This window comes from Petaurus breviceps, unplaced genomic scaffold, assembly GCF_028583685.1.
Source record: "Petaurus breviceps papuanus isolate PSGF00001 unplaced genomic scaffold, PetGlider_PUasm1.0 221, whole genome shotgun sequence".
NCBI classification, from domain to species: Eukaryota; Metazoa; Chordata; class Mammalia; order Diprotodontia; family Petauridae; genus Petaurus; species Petaurus breviceps.
Window position 1 is genome coordinate 11,259,256 of NW_027185877.1, and position 20,257 is coordinate 11,279,512.

Below are 20,257 nucleotides of genomic sequence, written 5' to 3' on the forward strand. Positions count from 1 at the left end.
TCTGGTTTCTCTCTCCAATAGAATAAAGAAGTTTTTTTTTGTATATGCACACTATCTCTTTGGTTCTATTCATTCATTCATTCATTCATTCATTTATTTGTTTTTCAGAGTTAACTGTCACTGAGATAATCTGTATGACCTCTTTGGTATTTTTTAGAGTTAACAGCAATTGCAAAAACTCTGTGATTTGTTAGTCATTTGTTTTCAGGGTTGACAGTATATTCACCTAATACCCTCTTTAGAGCCAATTGCTTCTTATAAAGACAGAAATCAATCTCCCCTAAAAGAAATGGAGTCAGATCCCAGAACTGATATCTGTCCATACTATATATAAGTCAAGCTATTTTTATGGTTAAGAGCAATCACATATATGTCCTGTGCTTGCATTTATATTGCTCTTTGGCCTGTCCTGGATTCAACCAGTGAACAGGCTATATGGCTTTTGGGAAATATTATAGGTCATAGTTCAGTCTGTAGAGACTTGATTATCATATCAAGTATAGCTCAATAGACTCCTTTTCTCACTTTGTTTACAGTTCCTGATATATCATTATTAGCATGTGTTTACTTATATCTTACATGGACACATTCAAATTATTATCCTAATATAGCCCTGCTCACTCAATAGAAGGTGTTGAGCAAATTCTTCCCACTTTAGTTCAGCTCCTACATCACTGTGATTCCAAAGTTATGGCAGATACCTGTTGTGCCATTTTCTACCTCATGGATGGTCCTAATGGCCGTATTGAAGTGGTTGTGAAAATGGGAGTTGATGCCATAGAGAGTGAAACTTGTAGGATCTGGTGAATTATCAGTAGTTACTCCTTCCTTAATGGCTATTGAAAAAAATGTTTCTGGGACATATGAACAAATTCAGATTGTAATGGACTCACCCCCAAAACCAACATCCAGAAGAAGGCTGCATGGACAATATCAAACATAATGACTAGCTATCAGAATCAACCAAGTTGTTTTTTATAGACAATTTCCTTACCTGGTTGGAATTTGGTCAAAGTAAATCTGAGTCACAGAAAGGACCTTCATGGGTGGTCATAAAATATCCAAGTGGGGGAACAATTGAATATATTTTGTTTTTTTTTTTTTGTTCAAAATAACATTCTGAAACCCATGATCAACTGTTTGCAAAAGATAGAAAAATTGTTCTGGATATAATTTCAAACTTTTTTCTGGATCCTGAAAAACTTAATGAATCTGAAAAACTGTGTATCCTAATTGAAGAATGTAGAGGACTAGACATAATTGAAGCTGTCTAGTTCTATGAGGATGAAATATTATATAAGGTTTCCTCAAGTTTATTTGAAAAGCATTTCTTTTTAGAGAAAGATCAAAATATTGTATTGAAATTTCCTTCTGTGATAGGTTCACTATCAGGATTCCCTCCCCTATGTAAATCATACTGTTGGTTTATGGTTGTTTTTTTTTTTCCTAAAAGGCAAGTAAGCTATTCCCAAGATTTGATTGATTCAGAGTGCTAAGGCTCAAGACACATTTTCATATATGCAGCTTCCTGGTGGCCTGTGACTATATTGCCATGATTTTCTGGTAACCTAAAGGCATAAAAAGTTAAGAGTCAGGGTTCTTCAGACTTGAAAGATGTCCCAAGACTGTTCATGTCACCACTGAACAAGTACCCTTCTATCAATTCACAGAGTATCTATCCTACTTCAAGCTCTTTCCATAGGAATTGTAACAGCTTCCTGATTGTTTTTCATGTTTCTACTCTCCTTTCATTCATTTGCCACCAGAGGTGTCAAACATAGAAAACTTTGGAACCAGATTAAAATTTAAGTGGGAAAAGTTTAACAAAATAAATAAAAATACAATTACAAATAGATACTCTTAACTTGAGGTTTTCTAAGTCAATATGTGGCCTGCAGGATCCACCTGTTTGTTTGACATTATGGCTCCATACAATAGCCAAAATAATCTTCCAAGGCCCAGGTCTATTATTATACTACTTAAAAACCTTTGGTGAAATACTACTCTGTTTTGTCATTTAAGATTCTCCACAACTGAGGTACTATCTAATTTTCCAGTGTTATTTCCTATTTTCCCCTTTCATACACTTTCTATATTACCATCAAATATACTACTGTCTATTCTGTCTAACTGACATGCTATTTCCTGCCTTTGCCTATGCTCTGGCATACCCCTCAAATCAAATATTAGCTCCTTTAGGGTAGGGACATTTAAAAAATATAATTTTTATTTTTTTCTCAGCTACATGTAAACAAAAATTTTAACATTTAAAAAAATTTTTGATTTTCATCTTCTCTCCTTCCCTCCTTTCCCTCCATTCTCCTCTCCCTGAGAAGGCAAGCAATTTGATATGTGCAGTCATGTAAAACATATTTCCAAATTAGTTATGTTTATATTATTATTTATAATTATTATTATAATATTATTATATATTAATTATATTATTATATTATAAATACAATAATATTAATTATAATATTTTAGTATTATTATAATTATTATTTATAAAACAAATTAGTTATATACAGAACAGAGACCAAAAAAAAACCAACAACCCAAGAATAATAAAGAAAGTTTTAAAAAAAGTATGCTTCAATTTGTATTCACACTCCATCAGTTCTTTCTCTGGAGGTGGATAGCATTTTTCATCATAAGTCCTTCAGAATCTTAGATCATCATCATATGGTATTGGGTTACTGTTTTCCTGGTTTTGCACACTTCACTTTGTATCAATTCATATGTCTTCTCAGGTTTTTCTGAAAGCACCCTGCTTATCATTTATTATAACACAATAGTATTCCATCATAATCATATACTGCTATTTGTTTAGCCATTTACAAATTGATGGGCATCTTCTCAATTTCCAATTCTTTGCCACTATAGAAAGAGCAGCTATAACTACTCTTGTACATAGAGGCCCTTTTCCTTTTTTATTGATCTCTTTGAGGTCAAATCTAGTATTGCTGGATCAAAAGATATTTATGGTTTTATAGCCATTTGGCCATAGTACCAAATTGCTCTCCAGGATGATTGTTTCAGTTTACGACCCCACCAATGCATTAGTGTTCCTATTTTCCATATCCCCTCCAATATTTGTTATTTTCCCTTTCTGTCATTTTAGCCTATCTGATAGAAGTGAGGTAATACCTTAGAGTTGCTTTAATTTGCATTTCTCTAATCAGAAGTTTTCACATTTCTAGTGAAGTGGACAACTGAGCAACAAAAAGACAGCAATGCCAATTACAGTTTGATAAGAGTGTTTATTAGCTGGCCCATGACTGCCTCCTAAGTAGGGAAGACAGCCCCGAGCCTTCTGCAGAGCAAGTTTTTATAGAGAAATGCTGGAAAACGAGATGTTGTTAACAACAAAATGTGGTTCCAATAGGGTGTGGTGCCGTTTCTAGCAAAACCTTGGGTACCTAGCAAAGCCCTGATTACAAACAAAGCTTTGGGCTGTTTCTAGCAACACAGGTGGAAAGTCCCCTAACTACTGTGGCCTAACAGGTGGTTTCTAGGGGCCCCCTTCTAGCAGGTTTCGACTGGGAGGGGGCTTTGGTGTATAATTTCTGGTGGACGCTTCACTAGCTTGGATTTCTTCTGAAAATTGCCTGTTCATATCCTTTGACCTATTATCAATTGAGGAATGAATGACTTGTGTTGTTATATATTTGACTCAGTTCTCTATATATTTGAGAAATGAGACCTTTACCAGAGATACTTGTGGTAAAAATTTACCCCAGTTTTTTGCTTTCATTCTAATCTTGGGTTGCATTGGTTTTGTTTGTGCAAAACCTTTTTCAGTTGATGTAATCAGAATTATCCATTTTACATGCCATAATGCTCTCTATCTTGTTTTTTTCATAAATTTTTCCCTTATCCATAAATCTGACAGGTAAAATATTCCATGCTCTTCTAATTTGCTTATGATATCACCCTTTACATCTAAATCATGTACCAGTTTTGACCTCATCTTGGTATATAGTGTGAGATGTAGGCCTATACCTAGTTTCTACCAAATTGTTTTCTAGTCTTCTCAGCAATTTTTGTGAAATGCTGAATTCTTGTTCCAAAAACTAGCATCTTTGGGGGACTCATTTTTTATTTTTATTTTTGTGTTCCCAGTAACTGAGCCTGTTGTATTGAATTGTTGGATTAAAATATTGTATTTATCCAGTAGAATATAAGATACTTGAGAATTGGGCTACTCTCATTTTTCTGTTTGTTATCTTCAGCATTTCACAGTGACTTGTACATGCCAGACACTTAATGAATGTTTGTTGAATTGAATTGAATATAGTTCAAGAAAAAACTATGGGGCCTCTATTTATAGAACTCCTGCCAAATCCAGGCCAGCCTACTGAACAAAAGGAGTCATGTTCATTGTTTCTCTTTTTATGGCCCCTGCTTATTGTGCAGTCATGGAAAACAGCACAGTGTTCTTCTTTCACATTCTGCAGCTTCTGTTTATCTTGTTCTGGCTGTGCGTGATGATGAAAATGAATAATCTAGGGTTTGTCCCTCCATTAAGTCACATATGCATTCAGGAGTTTGCTACTAAAATTAAACATTAGTGTAAATTATTACAGCTACAAAACACATACAAAGTCTTATGAAAGTAAGGTTATCAGTGGCAAAACATGATATAAAGGAATGTTGAATCAAATAACATTCTCTGTATTTTTTGGACAAGATTTCAAACCTGATCATTATCCCCCTGATTATATTCTTGAACTTTCTCTGTTTATTCCTTTTACCTAAAATATTTCTACTTAGTTCTTAATTAGGACTTACAATTAATCTTACTTCTAAAGCATCTTCTAGAAGTACAAGAGTAGCTGCTGACCATGTTAAATACAATCTGTCAAGTGGAATTATTAAATGTAGTTAACATTTTTCTTACTTGCCATCAGAAAATCTTAAAGTACTAGATTCAAGATTTTTAAAAAATGGTACATGCTGAATGAAGAACATTCTTTCACTTTTTTTTTTTTTACCGGGCTGAAAATGTATTTTTCCCCATAATTTTGTATGCTTAACATACATTTATTTGATTACAGTAATAATTTGTGATTCACCATAGCCTGAATCAGGTCTTGAATGTTGTGAGCAATAACCCATTAAATTTTAATTGACATTTCCTTTTAAGAAAGGTCATGGACCTGAGGACCCATGAGTAAGTTAATTTCCAAACTTCTTTAAGGTATATACTCAAAAGTAATATAAAGTGTTAAAGTAGTTCATTCATTGCAATGTCGAGGGGAATAATTACCATACAGCCTCTAGTACCCCCCCAAAGGGGGTAAGGGAACATTAGGGACCCCAAATGGGGTACAGGGAAAGTGTCTATAAGGAAATTCCCGTCTCCAGTGCAGATTGGCAATTGTACTGCAGTCCTAGACAACTACCTAATATGCAGAAAGTGACCTGACCTGGGTCAGTTAAAGGTTCAAGTTTTCCTTAGTGCAAGGTAGCAAGGATACTGCTCGATGAGGGATGCCATGGATGGATGCCATACAAAATCCCTGCCCTGAAGGACAGTATTTAAAGGGCCCGTTTAGGGTGTCCTCCAGGGTAATGCAGTCACTTCTTGAACGCGCCTCTCCAGCCGAATTAACTCCAGATTTTTTTTCTTTACCCTTTCCCTCCCTCTCCGATTCTGCGTCTGAGAATAACCTATTGCCTAGCTGAAGAGGAGAGCAGGGGCGGGGATCGACATTCTGAGGATAACTTATTGCACACTCGAAGACCTTCCGCAGAGAAAGCAGGTCACACTGGGGGTTCAGAAAGGTTGCACTGACCGCTGGGGTGCGAATCGGTACGCAGGACGAGGGCGGGGTTTCGGCGGTTGGGTCGAGGGGAGGAGCTGGGCTGGCGAGCTAGCGCGGGTTGGGGGAGGCGGGGGCGGGGACCCTATAAAAGCTCTGCCGCTGCTGAGGGCGGGCCTGAGCCTTCACTTGGGCTTGGCTTAGCTGCGAAGGCTTGGCGGCCCTGCCGCCGCCGCGCCTCCGACGTGAGGAGAAACATAGGGGCGAGAAGGGGAGAGGGAGCGCAGGGCTGTTAGGGCGTCTCTGCATCTCCGGATTAGCCCGAGCGTCGTCGTCGGCGGCCCCCGGAGGGGAAAGCCTGGGAGCTGGAGCTTCCGCCTCTGGCGCTGCAGCTGGCTCGGGCTGGGGGTGCGGAGGTGAGGGCATCCTGTGCTTGCGGCGGAGAGGTCCGCAGCCGCTGCGGGGGTGGAGGCAGCAGCTGCGGCTTTTACTCTTCTGTTGGGGTCTGGGGAGCAGCAGTGCAGGGGTGGGGGAAGGCCAAGTGGCGAGAGGAGGTCAAGGGCAGGGCTTTTTGTTTTTTTCCTTTCTCCCGTAACTGGAAAAACCTCCTGCTACTCTGCCACTGTCTGCTAGGTGGGAACATTTGGAGGGGTGGAAGCGCGCTGGGCGTTGCCGGCTCATACTGCTCCCCCCCCCCCCCAAAAGCTTTTAGCTCTGGGGATCGAGTTACCTTACTGAAGGCTGAGCCCTTGATTGGAGTGGGGGAGAGGCTTTTCACAGGGAGTGGAATAGTTAATGAAGAGGAACTAAAACTCGCCTTTGGCAGAGCTATTAACCTGGGAAAGAAAGATGGGCAGCTGATGGCTCTTAACTAAAGATGGGTCTGTAAAACCCTGTGAAAGTTTGTGGGCTTATTAAAAAGGAAACCATAACTAACAGCGCTCCCCAGGTCTGCCTAGTCCTGAACCAGTGCAGACTAGGGTACAGCATCCCAGGGCTGGCTGCATTCCTGCAAAAGGTGCTGCTACTTCCGTTAATGATGGAAAATTGAGATGCAGGTGCGAATCATCAGCCTAGGGTTGGTCCTGTTGTTTTAATCTTAGATCTTAACTCCTTGGAAGTTGCTTGGGAAGCATTTTATTTAGAGAATTAAAAATGGGCTGTCCCTAAGTCTCTCACAGGGATGAGGCTTGTAAATTTGGGCGTATGAGATGTTTGTCTACGAAAAGTATTTCGAGTTTGGCCATTTCAGTGGCTCTATTTGCAGTTCTACCTGCCTGACTATATGGAAAAGCTCAGTTTTCTGGAATCATCGCCGGTGTGGACATTTGCCCTTTTTTTCATGAATAATCTCTAGTGTGGGACTGGTACTTGGCACCAGGTACTATGGTAAAGAGTAGTGTGAGGAGACTCAGCGTGGCCATTTCACTGGCTTTGAATTTGGGAAGAGGGGATGTTAGCAATAATTGAGCATTTGGAGAGGATGGGGTTAAATATTTGGTCTGTGGTAAGACTTTTTTCTTTAGTTCTAATTTATGCTTATATTTTATCTATTTTTGCTAATGCTTATCTCTCTTCCCTCACTCCCTTATTATAGCTACATCTATTTCAATGGTGCTGCTTTCTTCGTTCTCTTTATGTAGCCACTTACCTTCAGGCCATTCAGAGGAGAGCAAAGTGGGGAATATGAAATCAGCCAAGCAGCAAGTGAATCACGGCCAAAGTGGGGAGAGTCAGCCTCCTCTGAGCCCCCTGCGGTCTGCTCTGAATTCAGTTGTAACTTCTTCTCAGGCCTATGAGACCTACATTGATAATGGACTCATATGTCTCAAACACAAGATTAGAAATATTGAAAAAAAGAAGGTAACTTTTTTCAGTTTTGTTAGGTGGAATGTTTAAAAAAAAAATTCATGTTTAACTTAGGCACCTCCCCCGTATGCATGCAAAGCAAAATTTAGATTTATCTGTTTAGCTGAAGGGTTTATGCTTTATACTTTTACTTTGCGTGCTGTTTAAATGCTTAGAGATTTATTAGAGCATTTTTTTAATGGAAAAGCATTGCTCAGAGAGAGGGAATTACTAATAACTTGAAAATCCCATTACTTGTTTGTTTGTGTTCTTTCTGCAGTAGTTATTGCAGTACAACTGCAGTAATGATGGGAAGCTTGAGGAATGATACTGTTCTAGCAGTTCTAGTTTATAGCTTAAAGATGACATGGTCAGGAAGTGAATCTTTTTAGACGCTTATCAAAACCTCACATGGGTTTAATATGACTACAAAGACTGATGTAAAAATTCCAAATTCATGCCATAACTAATTTCCTTGAGTTGTGGGGCTACTATTAAATAGTGTTTCATGTATTAAATTTTATCTAATATAATTTATGTAATATATACTTTTATTTATTAAATAATTATTGATGATTTCCTTTTGATATTCTAAATGGGGATTCTGGGTGGGTTTTATGGCCCTGAATTTCAAAAATATTGGAATATAAATGTGAACCAAGTCCTACTGAAAACTTTAGAGTTGTTTTTACGGGAGGTGTGTATGTATATGTAGGTATGTGTGTTATTCAAATGGTAAATCTGGTTGGGTTAGTGTCAAGCTGTTTTTTGTGGTTTTAGGATTAGAAGGGCCAATTACTTGTAGCTTCCCTGTTCCACAGACTGGGGCCTGATCTGACTAGTAGTCTTTGTAATATATGAATGTGAATGGATCAGCACAAATTCACCAACTTTACTAGATACACAAAGCTTAAGTCATATTGATGGTAGGTGTATGCATGGTGTATGCAAATGATGTACAATGTCTGCTATGTATTGGAAACTTAGGAGTGATGACCTTTAAGCATATACTATATAATTTTAAGTGCATTTCCCTAAATTTTTATGTAAGCCAAAGCCAGCATAATGTTATAGGACTACAAGTGCTTGACAGTGAGTATATGAGGTTATCATTGTACCTAGTGTATACAGTAATACTAATGATTTTTCGTTTCTCACAGTATAGTAGGTTCAGCCTGAGTGCTATTTTCATATGTTGCTTTTCTTAAATTCAATATGATAGTTATTTCTCTTGGACTTGGCACATTAAAAAAGGGTACAATTGAAGCAAGCAACAAACCACAAAGAAATAAGTTAATATCAGCAAAGGACTGGATGCCCTCCATGATGAACAGTGGACTGTTCTAAACCTTGCTTCTAAATACCTGGCTTTAAATTACTCTCAACAGATGATTCTCCTCTTTTGAGGACATAGATGACATGGTACAAGTGCCATCATTTCCCTTATCTCTCTGAAATACTTTTCTCACTATCACCACTTCTTTTTTTTCCTTCTTTTTGATATTAGAGGATGAGTTGAACTTTCTTGCCAAGGCTAACCTCTGTTGTTCCATCAGTCAACCCTTTTCTCTAATGGCTCTTCAATCTCTCCATTCTCTTCAGTCCACAAACATGTGCTCAGACCTGCCCTGTATTCCTCCTCTCCTACTCCCTTGCCTTCACTGTCACAAAAGAGAAAATAGTTTATTCTCATTACATCTACTTTATCTTTAATCCCTTTTCAATTTGACGCATTCCTATCATTTTACTGAAACTATTCTCTTTAAGATTAATGCCTTGGGGTGGCTAGGTGGCGAAGTGAGTAAGAGCAGCAGGCCCCAGAGCTGGGAGAACCTGGGATTGGTTCGGGCCTCAGATACTTAACACCCACACAAAATAACTGGCCGTGTAACCTTGGGCAAGTTATTTAACCCCAATTGCTTTAAAAAAAAAAAAAAGATTAATGCCTTGTGGGGGTGCCTAGGTGGCACAGTAAATAGAGCACGGGCCCTGGAATCAGGAGGACCTGAGTTCAAATGTGGCCTCAGATACTTAACATTTACTAGCCGCATGACTTTGGGCAAGTCACTTTACCCCAACTGCCCTGCCTTCCCCCCTCCAAAAAGCAAAAAAATAAAAAAGATTAATGCCTTGTGATCTTCTTGCCTCAGCTTACTTCATCCTCTTCTATGCTGATTCCATTTCCTTTTCCTGCCCCTCACATGGGTATTCCCCAGACTTTTGCTTTAGAGCATTTTCTCTAGCATGTCATTCATTACAGTAGCTTCAGTTACCACCTGTAGGCTCTTAAACACCCAAATTTTTATCTCTAGCCCTGATTTCTCTTTGAGATTATAGTTCCATATTTCTAAAAATCTTCTAAATTTCTGTATCTGGATGTCCTGCTGGCATTGCAAATTCAGTACTTACAAAACTGAACTCATTTCTAACCTCTGCCCTTTACACCAACTTCTGTTTCTGATGGAAGACAGTGTTCCATCTTTTCAGTCACCCAAAAAGCAGGTATCTATCATCTCTGATTTTTCTCTCTCTGTCATCCCTCTCATTCAGTTGTTTACCAGGTCTTGCTGATTTGATTCTGCCTCCCATAATATAGCATCTATTTCTTTTCATTTTGATCACAACAATCCTACTTAAGGACTTCACCACTTTTTACTTGATCTTGAACTAGCTTTAAAGGAAGAACTGGTCTTTGGTATTTCTTCATTCAGTTGCTTTTCCTGTCTAATTCAGCCTTCACTTACCTGCCAAAGTAAGCTTCCTAATGCAGTGTTTTGATCATGTCATTCCCTCTTATTAAAAAAAAACAAATTTCAATGACTCTCTGTTACCTTGAAATTTTAGTATAAACTCATTATGGTGCTTAAAGCCCTCTGGCTTTACTATTCTCTTTCAGTGAAAGGGTATCATGAATTGACCACTGGATTAAGATTCAGGAAACCTCAAGTTTGAATTCTGCCTCAGATGCTTAATTAGCTTGCGTGACCCTGGACAAGTCACTTAACTTCTCTCCTCTTCTGCAAAATGGAGATAATAATTCCACCTGCTTCTGAGGGTTATTGTGGGGAACAAATTAAATCATATATGTAAAACCCTTTGCAAGACTTAAAGCATGGTAAGCTATTATTTGGTTCAAAATAGGCTGACTACTTCTCTGTCATGTTCTGGATGACCTCTTTGTGCTGTGCTCTGTACCTGGCAGGAACTTTCCTCTTGTCTGCCTTCATTCTCCCACCTCCAACTCTGACCTGTTTTGGATAACGTTTTTTCTGTCAAATGCCACCTTAGTTGCCTTACTTCTGTGAAACTTTCCCTGATATATTTCTCTGCTGACTCTTTACCTGATTGAAATTGATCTCCATATTCTGATTGCTTGTGGCATTTTTAACCTCTCCTTTGTACCACTTCAGCTTCATATTGTTGGTCAGAATATACATTATATTTCCTCTCCCTTGCCTTTACCTCTCTCCAGATCTGGCACATGCAATGGAAATGGTTTACTGCCTTTGTAAATGTATAGTAGAATTAGTGTCCTCTGTAATCAATTATTTTTTTCAGCATATGTTAACGTTTTTCCCTTCTTTCAAGATCTTATTTTAGAAATATAGTCCTTTATGTGTGTCAATACCAGACATAGCTTTCACTACTAAATCATAAAGTCTTTAAGAATAGATGTTCTTGGGCCGCCTAGGTGGAGCACTGGCCCCGGAGTCAGGAGGACTTGAGTTCAAATGTGACCTCAGAAACTTAACACCTCCCCCCGCCCCAAAGCTAGCTGTGTGACCTTGGGCAAGTCACTTAACCCTAATTGCCCTACCTTTCCCCCTCCAAAAAGGAAAAAAAAAAAGAATAAATGTTCTTTTCATTTTATAATAGGTGTTTAATTTACCCAATTTGATTAAACAAACATTTGTGTGTGTTTCCTTCTCCCCTTCCCCACCTATTGCTGTGATTACTGAGGCTTTGAAATAATAGCATTTTTGGAGTTCTCAGTATTACCAACTTTTGTTTTTAGTGAATTCTTCAACTAAGAAATTTCTTAGTTTGCTTACCTTAATCAAATGCTAATCTTACAAATAGGCAACTTAAATTTGATTTGACTTTCATGGGAAATTTTCAGGATCATTTCCATGGCTAGATATGAATCTAGATAGATGATGGTCAAATCTGTATAAACAACTGAAATCTTTTCACTCCCAAGATCAATTCTGTTGTCTTCAGCTGCCTTCTAGACATACCTGAGTGTTTTGTCAGCTCATCAAAACTGGCCTTGGCTCTGACCACCATTCAATTTTATTCATCTTTGACTTTTCACTTTCTTTTCTCTCTCCTGTTCCCCATATTTATTTCTTTGCCATATCCCCTCAGTTCTGTCTCTATAGTATTTCTCATATTCATACCTTTCTTTCAATTTCCATTTCAACTGCTTTTGTTCAGGCCCTTGTTTCCTCTTGTCCAAAATATTGTGATAGTCTCTTAATCTGTCTTCTCTTATTCCCTTCTACAATTCATCTACATAGCTGCCAAAATGTTCTTAATGCTAAGGTCTGATCATGTCACTTCCTTGCTAAAAACCTTCCTTGGATCCTTGTTGCTTCCCAGATAAAATAGAAATTTCTTAGCCTGTCATTTAAGATCAGTCATAACCTAACTCCAGCATGCCCTTCCAATCTTATTTCACATTATTCCCTTCACGTTTTCTGTGTTCTGACTAAACTGGAATATTAGCCACTCAACCAGTTTTATCCTGCTATGCATTTCCTCAGGTAGTAAACTATTTCCATTTTTCTCCCCCCCCCCTTTTTTTTTTTTGCTTTTTTGGAGGGCAATTGGGGTTAAGTGACTTGCCCAAGGTCACATGGCTAGTTTTGTGTTAAGTGTCTGAGGCAGGATTTGAACTCAGGTCCTCCTGACTCCAGGGCCAGTGTTCTGTTCACTGCGCCACCTAGCCGCCCCCATTTTTCTCCCTCCTTTTCCCCTGTCCCTCCCAGCTAAACCCAGACCTAGTATTTATTATTGCTTATATTTGTTAATCCTTCCTTTAAACAACTATTAAAGAAAGTATTGCTTCTATGATGCCTATTTTGATTTCTGGTCCTCTTCCTCACACCTGAAAATTATCTCTCTCTCAAATCTTAGAGAACTTTTTCTCAATCTTTGTTCCACCCCTATTGCTTTTTTACCCTGTATTCCAGTTATTTGTGTAGGTATGTAAACCATCATATCTCCTGGTCCATATTCAATTATATGTTTAAGCACATGGCTATTGTCTTTCATTTGTTTTCCCAAAATTTATCAAAATGTCTTGTATGTAGCAGGAAAGTAGACTTTAATTTAAAATTTAATCTTCAAACTTAACTTTTTGTCAAATTAAAAGTTTTTCTGTTTGTAGCTCAAACTAGAAGATTATAAGGATCGCCTGAAAAATGGAGAGCCACTCAATTCAGACCAGTTGGTAAGTAGATAGTCATCCTCTAGAAAACTTGAAGCTTCAATTTTTAAGGGAGAAAAGACTTTAGGATTTGATAGGGCTAAAGACTGTACAGTGGGGAAGAGAAATGAGTAAAGGTTTGATTGAGTCTTCATGTCTCTGAGATTTAAATATGCTTGCTACTAGGTTTTATCAATAACATTACAGTGTGTTTGGGGTGTTGAATATGAGAGACAAGTGCTTTAAGGTAGTTCTTTTTCTTTCTCTCCTTTCAATTTTGGAGAATAGCCAACTTTCCCTGCATGTTCTTAAAGTATTAAATGAATTTTGTCTTTTAATTTGAAGCTCTACCATGAAATCTTAGTTGAAGTAAAGTTTCTATCCCTTTCTTCTTATCAAAGAGGTAGGATCACAAGGAAACAAATTCAGGGCAGCTCCCAAAGAGGATTCCTTGGCGGTTTTTGCTGAGTAATTTTTTTCCTTTCCTTTTGCCATCATCACCAGAGCAAGTGAGGGAAGAATAATGGCTTAGCTTCAAATGACTTTTGTTGTCCTTGTACTGTACTTGTGGTATTAGCACCTAAAGAGCTTCTTTTGTGCAAACCCTCTACTATGGGAGGAATTTTGGAATAGGTATGATATGTTTATATACTTGTCATTTAACTTAGTCTTGATAACTTGTACCAAGGTGCATTAAGTAAAGATAAGGTATTGCTCTTTTTCTCCAGTCATTGTCATGCCTAGGTAGGTTTTTATTTGCCCTTCTTTCTGCCATAGTAATTTCTCTCTACTTTTTTGCTTAAACTCCAGGGTTTTTCCACCCCTGCCTACACCCTGCATTTTAACTCTAGGTCAAATTGCCTTTTATTTTTTTCTGTAGCAGCTGGCAAACTAGCTTGGCAGTTTGCCTGAATTCTGTACTGGGTGAAAGTCTCCATTAATTGGTCTCCCTAGAATCAAGCTTATACATAGACTGGAGGCAGTCATCTACATGGTGTAACTTCCTGGACCTTAGAATCAGAGTTGGAAGGAACCTTGGGAGATTATCTTGTCCAACTCATTACTTGGTGTAATCCCCTCTACAACCTTGTTGACACAGGTTGCCATCTATACTCTACTTCAGGTGTTCTTAACCTTTTGTGTTATGAACCCCTTTGGCAGTCTAATGAAGTCTACAGGTCCATTCTTAGAATGTTTTTAAATGCATAAAATATAAGATAACAAAACATTTATATTAAAAGTTATCAAAATATATTTTTAAAAAGTTTACAGACTCTGGTTAAGAAGCCATGCTCTACTTGAATGGAGAAAATATTATTTTACAGAAATCTTTTTTTATTGCTGTCATTCCCAAATATATTTCTCCCTGTATTACTTTGAGGCAACATGTTCTACTGCTAGAAAACACTAATTATTATGGATTTTTTTCCTTTATACTGAGCCAAATGTTGCTATCCTATGACATTGTTAGACATAGAGCTTTTTTTGTGGGGGGGGATTGAGAGGGTATCTTGAAAAGCCCCCTGCCTTTCTATATTTATAGCCTTTGTAGAATTAGAGTTAAGAGTTCAACTCTTGGCTCTGCTCTTTGCTACATAATGTGATCAAATTGCTTTACTTTTTTTTCTGGGCCTCAGTTTTTCTAACTTCAGAATTAGTGAGTTGTAACAACTTTAAAGCCTCTTTAAACTCCAATCCTTTTATCTCTGAAGTTGAGAAAGCCCTGGTCTCATATAGCTCAAGAGTATATAGAGCTTCCAGCTGCACGCCATCCGGTTTGTGTGACCTAAAATTTTTAATTCGGACCAGACAGCCCCTGTGTTTTGTGAAATATGTTGTGAAATATTTTCTTGGGGAAAAAAAAGGATTAATAATAATAGCTAACATTTTTATAGCATCTACAATGTACCATGAACTGTGCTAAATGCTTTGTAGATATCTCATTTCATCTTGTTAACTTTAACTTAGTGTGAATTTATTGTATGAGACTTGATTAGACTTTGGTAAGGGAGATATACTTAGTACATAGTAAAGGAAAGGGTTAGGGTAGGACTTTAGTCTTTCAGATTGAGTTCTAAACATAATCCCTGACCCTCGCTTTCTTGCTCTAAAACTTTTTTTTTCTAAACGTGCTATTCGTTCTAGCCTTTATACTTTATTTCAACTTTTGTTACCTTTAATCAACTTCTCATGACTTTTTTCTAACTATTATCACATTGCTAAGAAACCATGGAACCACGCTCTACATTGTATGTAGCAGTGGCCATCTACAGCTTACTTAAAGACCTCTGGTGAAAGAGAATCTAAGGGGCAGCTAGGTGGCGCAGTGAATAGAGCACCAGCCTTTGAGTCAGGAGGACCTGAGTTCAAATGCGACCTCAGACACTTAACACAAAAAATTAGCCATGTGACCTTGGGCAAGTCACCCCAGTTAACCCCAATTGCCCTACCTTCCCTCCTCCAAAAAGCAAAAAAAGAAAGGGAACCTAATATAACCAAAGGCAGCTCCTTCAACTTTGGAATAGTTCTAATTGTTCACAAGATTTTATTTCTACCTTGAGCTACACCTCTGTAATTTCTATCTTATTATTCCTTGTTCTGAACTCTGGGACAAAGCAGAACCAGGTGTTAACCTGCTTAAATTTCACAGCCCTTCAAATACTTTAAGACTACTGTGACACTGACCAAATCTATTGTCCTCAGGTTCCTTCAGGCCTCATCAAGGCATGAATTGTCTCCCTCAAGCAGCTAGGTAGTGTTGTAGGTTATATTAGACCTGTAGTCAGGAAGACTTGAGTTCAAATTCTGCCTCAAACACTTACCAGTTGTGTGACCCTGGACAAGTCATTTAACCTCTTAGCTTCAATTTCTAATCTGTAAAATGGGAGTAATTATAGCACCTACTTCTCTGAGTTTTTTTTCTAATATCAAATGAGATAACATACATACAGAACTTTGTAAACCTCAAAGCACTTTATAAAGGCGATCATGATGATAATGTTTACTATTACTACCATCCTGCATTTCCCCCTTGTACCAATCAAATCACCAATGCCCTTCCAGCACCTAGGACTGAACTTAATATTTTAGATACAACAATATATGTAGTAAAAGGATTACATTATTAAAGCAGTATGTGAAGTGTATGTATATATATTCTCCAGCAAGCAATATCAATTCATGTTCTGAAAGGAATCATAAGACTTAACTGTTATAAAAATCCTAAATCTGTCCATTAGCACATTAGAGAATAGTTCTTAAAAAAACAGGCTTTATGGAATGAATCTCAGCAGGTATAGTTTAGTTAGGCTCATAACATTCATTTAAGTTAAAATATGGTTACTAAGGGCTTCATGAATCAACCTGATATTTAAGTCTAGTGTTTTGATAATTGCCATGGTTAGGTGTCATCTGTATAGTCAGTGTCCTGTTTTTATGTCTTGTACATACCAGGTACTCAGATTTTATTGAATTGAATATGCTATTGTAACTAGTTAATATCACCAAACATATTTTGTTCTTGGAAGATAATTTTTTACCTTTGCAGAAATACTTTGAATAATTTAAAATCTTTGAAGGAGCTACTGTGATTGTGCACACTGTAGAAACATTAAATTCAGTCAGAAAACTTGGATTTCTTCTAGTGTTGTCATTTGTAATGTTAAGCTAGGGACCTTGGACAACTTATTTAACACCGTTGGGCCTAACCCAAGTTCTTTAGTTATAAAATGAGAGTAGTAATATCTGTACTGCTTCTCTAACAGGAGTTATATGTTGCATGAAAAGTGCTTTATGACTTACAAAGCACAGTATTAAAGTGACCTATTCAAGAGAACATAATAGCTAAACAAGATCTCACTTGAATTTTGAATAACCTAAGTTAGACCCCTTTCTATCCACCTCTCACCTAGATTATTTCAACAACCTCTTGATTGGTTGCCCTTCTCCAAGGTTCTCCCCCCTCAATTCCATCCTGTACATATTGCCAAAGTGATTTTCCTAAAGTGCAGATCTGACAGTGACTCTTCCACTGAACCAGTAACCGTGGCTTCCTATTACCTCTTAAGATCAAATATCAAGTCCTCCGTTTAGCTTTTAAAAAACCTGTTGCCAACCTATTATTCCACTCTCTTTAGACATTGTTCCCTTCTCCCATTCTTTGGTTTCTGCCAGACTGGCCTCTTTGTTCCTCACAGAGGACTCCATTTCCTGTCTCTTTGCACTAACTATTCCCCATGACTGGAATATAGTCCCTCTTTACTTTCATCTCTGAGTTCCTTGCTTTTAAGATGCAGCTCAAACATCATCTTATACGTGAAGTGTATGTGGCCTATTCATATTCCCTCCACCAGTCAGCTACTACTGTCATCTCTCCCTTCTATTGTGCCTTCTATTTAACTACTCTGTATATAATCACTTCATATTTACACTGCATATATTCATATATGTTCTTGTCATTTCCTATTAGAATATAAATTCCCTTTTCAGTAGGGATCGTTGTATCTTTGTACTTGTATACCCTCTGCCTTAATAAAACTTGTTGACATTTAATAAATAATTTAATGAGCTTCATATATTTTCTTTTAGCTATAGGAGCAGTATGGAATTTTGTTTATAAAATGGTTGGAATATTGAATATTTATTGTTCTTATTCCGATCTGGATTAGGAAGAGAAAATTCTGTGCCCCAAGTGTTAGGTGCTAGAACAACAGGCAAATGGTTCCTAATGAAAAAATTTTTTTTAATGCTGCTATATTTTGGATTGAGACAGACAGCTATTGAACTAATGTGTCACATTTTTAAGAATGTACATATGGAAGAGAGGATGTCACGAGCCAGCTTCATCTCATGCTTAGCAAGAAGTGTTAAAGACTGAAATTTCAAACGAGTAAACTGATTGTTATTCCATTCAAGGTCCTAACCTAACCTAACTGGAATATCCATGAATGAATACCTCTTCTTTGAATTTTGAATTGCTGCCCTTTGTTATTAGAGAACAGCGCGCGCGCACACACACACACACACTCTTTTTCCCTCTTTCCCTTCTCTAATTGTAGAGTGCTTTTATTTCGACATAGATACATGCATGTTAAATGTTTGCTTTTTAATTGTTTTACAGGAGGCAGTAGAAAAGTATGATGAAGTATTACATAACTTGGAATTTGCCAAGGAGCTTCAAAAAACTTTTTCTGCACTTAGCCAAGATGTAAGTTGTTTCAGGAAAAACAAACGCAATTTGAATAGGGTAACTGAAAATCAGTAGTATGTACGATATTCCACAGACCTTATTCCTTACCTCTACAAAGATGGTACATTTTCTCAACCCTTCTCTGAAAGTCTAGTATGATTGAATATTGTTGGGTTTAACTATTGTTCTTTCTATTTTATATTATTATAGTAATTATATATATTTTCCTGGACCTTTTTACTTCAGCATCATTTCATATAAATCTTCTCTAATTCTTCATGTTCATCCTTGTGGCATAGCCATCTTCCATTACATTCATAGACTGCAAACATGATTTGCCTTCAGTCAATGGGCATCTGTCTAGTTTTCAGTTCTTCCAGTAAAATCTTGATTTATTTGCTATTAAATTTTATTTTTGTTTTAGGTAATGGTGGATGCTATAACTCACTTATAAGATAACTTTACAATAATATTCACCTGGTATATATTTTTTTACATGTCACTACCTTTGGAGGATTATTTCAATTAGGCATATTTTTATTTGCATTTTAAAAATTAGCTATGTATTAATTTTATTGTAGTTTTGTTGGAAATATTTATTAAACCCTGTATTCACACACATGGGTGAATATATGCAACCTAGAAATTGTCATGCTTGTATTTGTTCTATGAGGTATTTGGGTTTTAGACCTTGAACAAGTAACATCAATGTTTTTCTTTCATTGTCAGATTCTCCCAAACATTTTCTGTTTGTTTCTTTAAATTTGCTGGGCTTTTTTCTACTCTGTCCTATAATGATATTTTGGCTGAAGTCAGTGGACCGGATTATTTTAAATATAGTATATGTTGAATGCCATAGTGAATAGTTGGCCTCAAAATCAGGAAGATCTTGGATTCTAATTTCTGACATATACTGGCAACATGAGCCCAGGCAAGTCACTTAACTTCTCAGTTCTCTAGCCAAGCTTTTAAGGCTAAATTGCATTGGTAGAGGGAGTCAGTTTGCCTAGAAGCTGCCTAGATGAATGAAATCACTAGTATAGTTTCTATCCCTGTATATTGAGACAATTTGATTGTGTCATGTTATCAGTGAGCAAAAGTTTGAGTTGAAATACAATGTCTGGCTAATCTGCACTTTGATCTTCTCCATTAAAGGATCCTACATTGTGAGTAACCAGCCAAGATAGTAAAGTAAAACTATTGTTTAGTGTGATTTCCTTATTTGATGTGACAGTTTGGGGGGGGAGGCAGAATTCCATGAAATGATGCGTTAGAATATAAGTCTTGTTGCAAAATAAGTCATCTGGTTATTTGGAACTGACTGTTTTTATAGCTTGCCTTGTTCTTCCTCTATTTTTTTGCCACTACCTGTTAGCCTTTTTACTGTATGGGTCATGGAAAGCAAAATATATATTGAGAATTACTCTGTGTGTGTGTGTGTGTGTGTGTGTGTGTGTGTATACGTGTATACACACATACATATATAAAATTTCACTTTCAAGTTACTCTGATAAAAGTTGGTCACCTTTTTACTATTAACTGTGTATTTCATTGATTTTCCTCATGGTAGATGATAGTGTAGTAGTAGTAGATAGTAGTAGTGTATTGGCTGACAGAAGATTGGGTTCTAGTTTTAACACTGTCACTAATCAGGTAACCTTAGGTAATTTGACTTCTTTTTGTCTCAATTTTCTTACTACATTTTTATATCTATCTTTCCTGTTTGTATAAAAAATGTAGTAGAGCATTTATCCATTCTCCTTCCTAACTTCCAACTCTTATAGTCTTTGACCTTCTTTAAAATTTGACTCAGGCACAACCTCCCCAGGTATCTTTCCCTCCCCTAAACTGCTAGTACCTTACCATCTAAGCCTACCTTTCATTTACTCTATATTTACCTTTTTATCTTTTCCCCAATTAAAATATAAGCTCCTTAAAGACAAAGATAGTTTTTGCTTTTTTCTCTTTCTTTCTCTCTTCCTTTCTTTCACTCTTTCTTTTCTTTCTTTTTCTCCTTCTTCCTTC

The 20,257-nt window shown here is 37.2% G+C and overlaps 1 protein-coding gene and 1 pseudogene across 8 annotated transcripts in view; both read left to right on the forward strand.

Annotated features, from left to right (window-relative positions):
- Positions 1-370: 370 nt before the first annotated feature.
- Positions 371-5,880, forward strand: LOC138166350 (importin subunit alpha-1 pseudogene; annotated as a pseudogene).
- Positions 5,692-20,257, forward strand: part of CAPRIN2 (caprin family member 2) — a 62,678-nt gene continuing 48,112 nt past the window's right edge. For 2 of the 8 annotated variants that reach the window (XM_069094868.1, XM_069094870.1), the window contains exons 1-4: positions 5,889-6,181; positions 7,363-7,628; positions 13,006-13,068; positions 18,164-18,250. In XM_069094868.1, coding sequence (XP_068950969.1) covers positions 7,377-7,628; positions 13,006-13,068; positions 18,164-18,250 — 402 coding nt within the window. In that variant the 5' untranslated portion in view covers positions 5,889-6,181; positions 7,363-7,376. Of the gene's footprint in view, positions 5,816-5,888; positions 6,182-7,362; positions 7,629-10,509; positions 10,729-13,005; positions 13,069-18,163; positions 18,251-20,257 lie in introns of those variants that run through there. The other 6 variants (XM_069094869.1, XM_069094873.1, XM_069094876.1 and 3 more) reach the window with 6 other exon arrangements.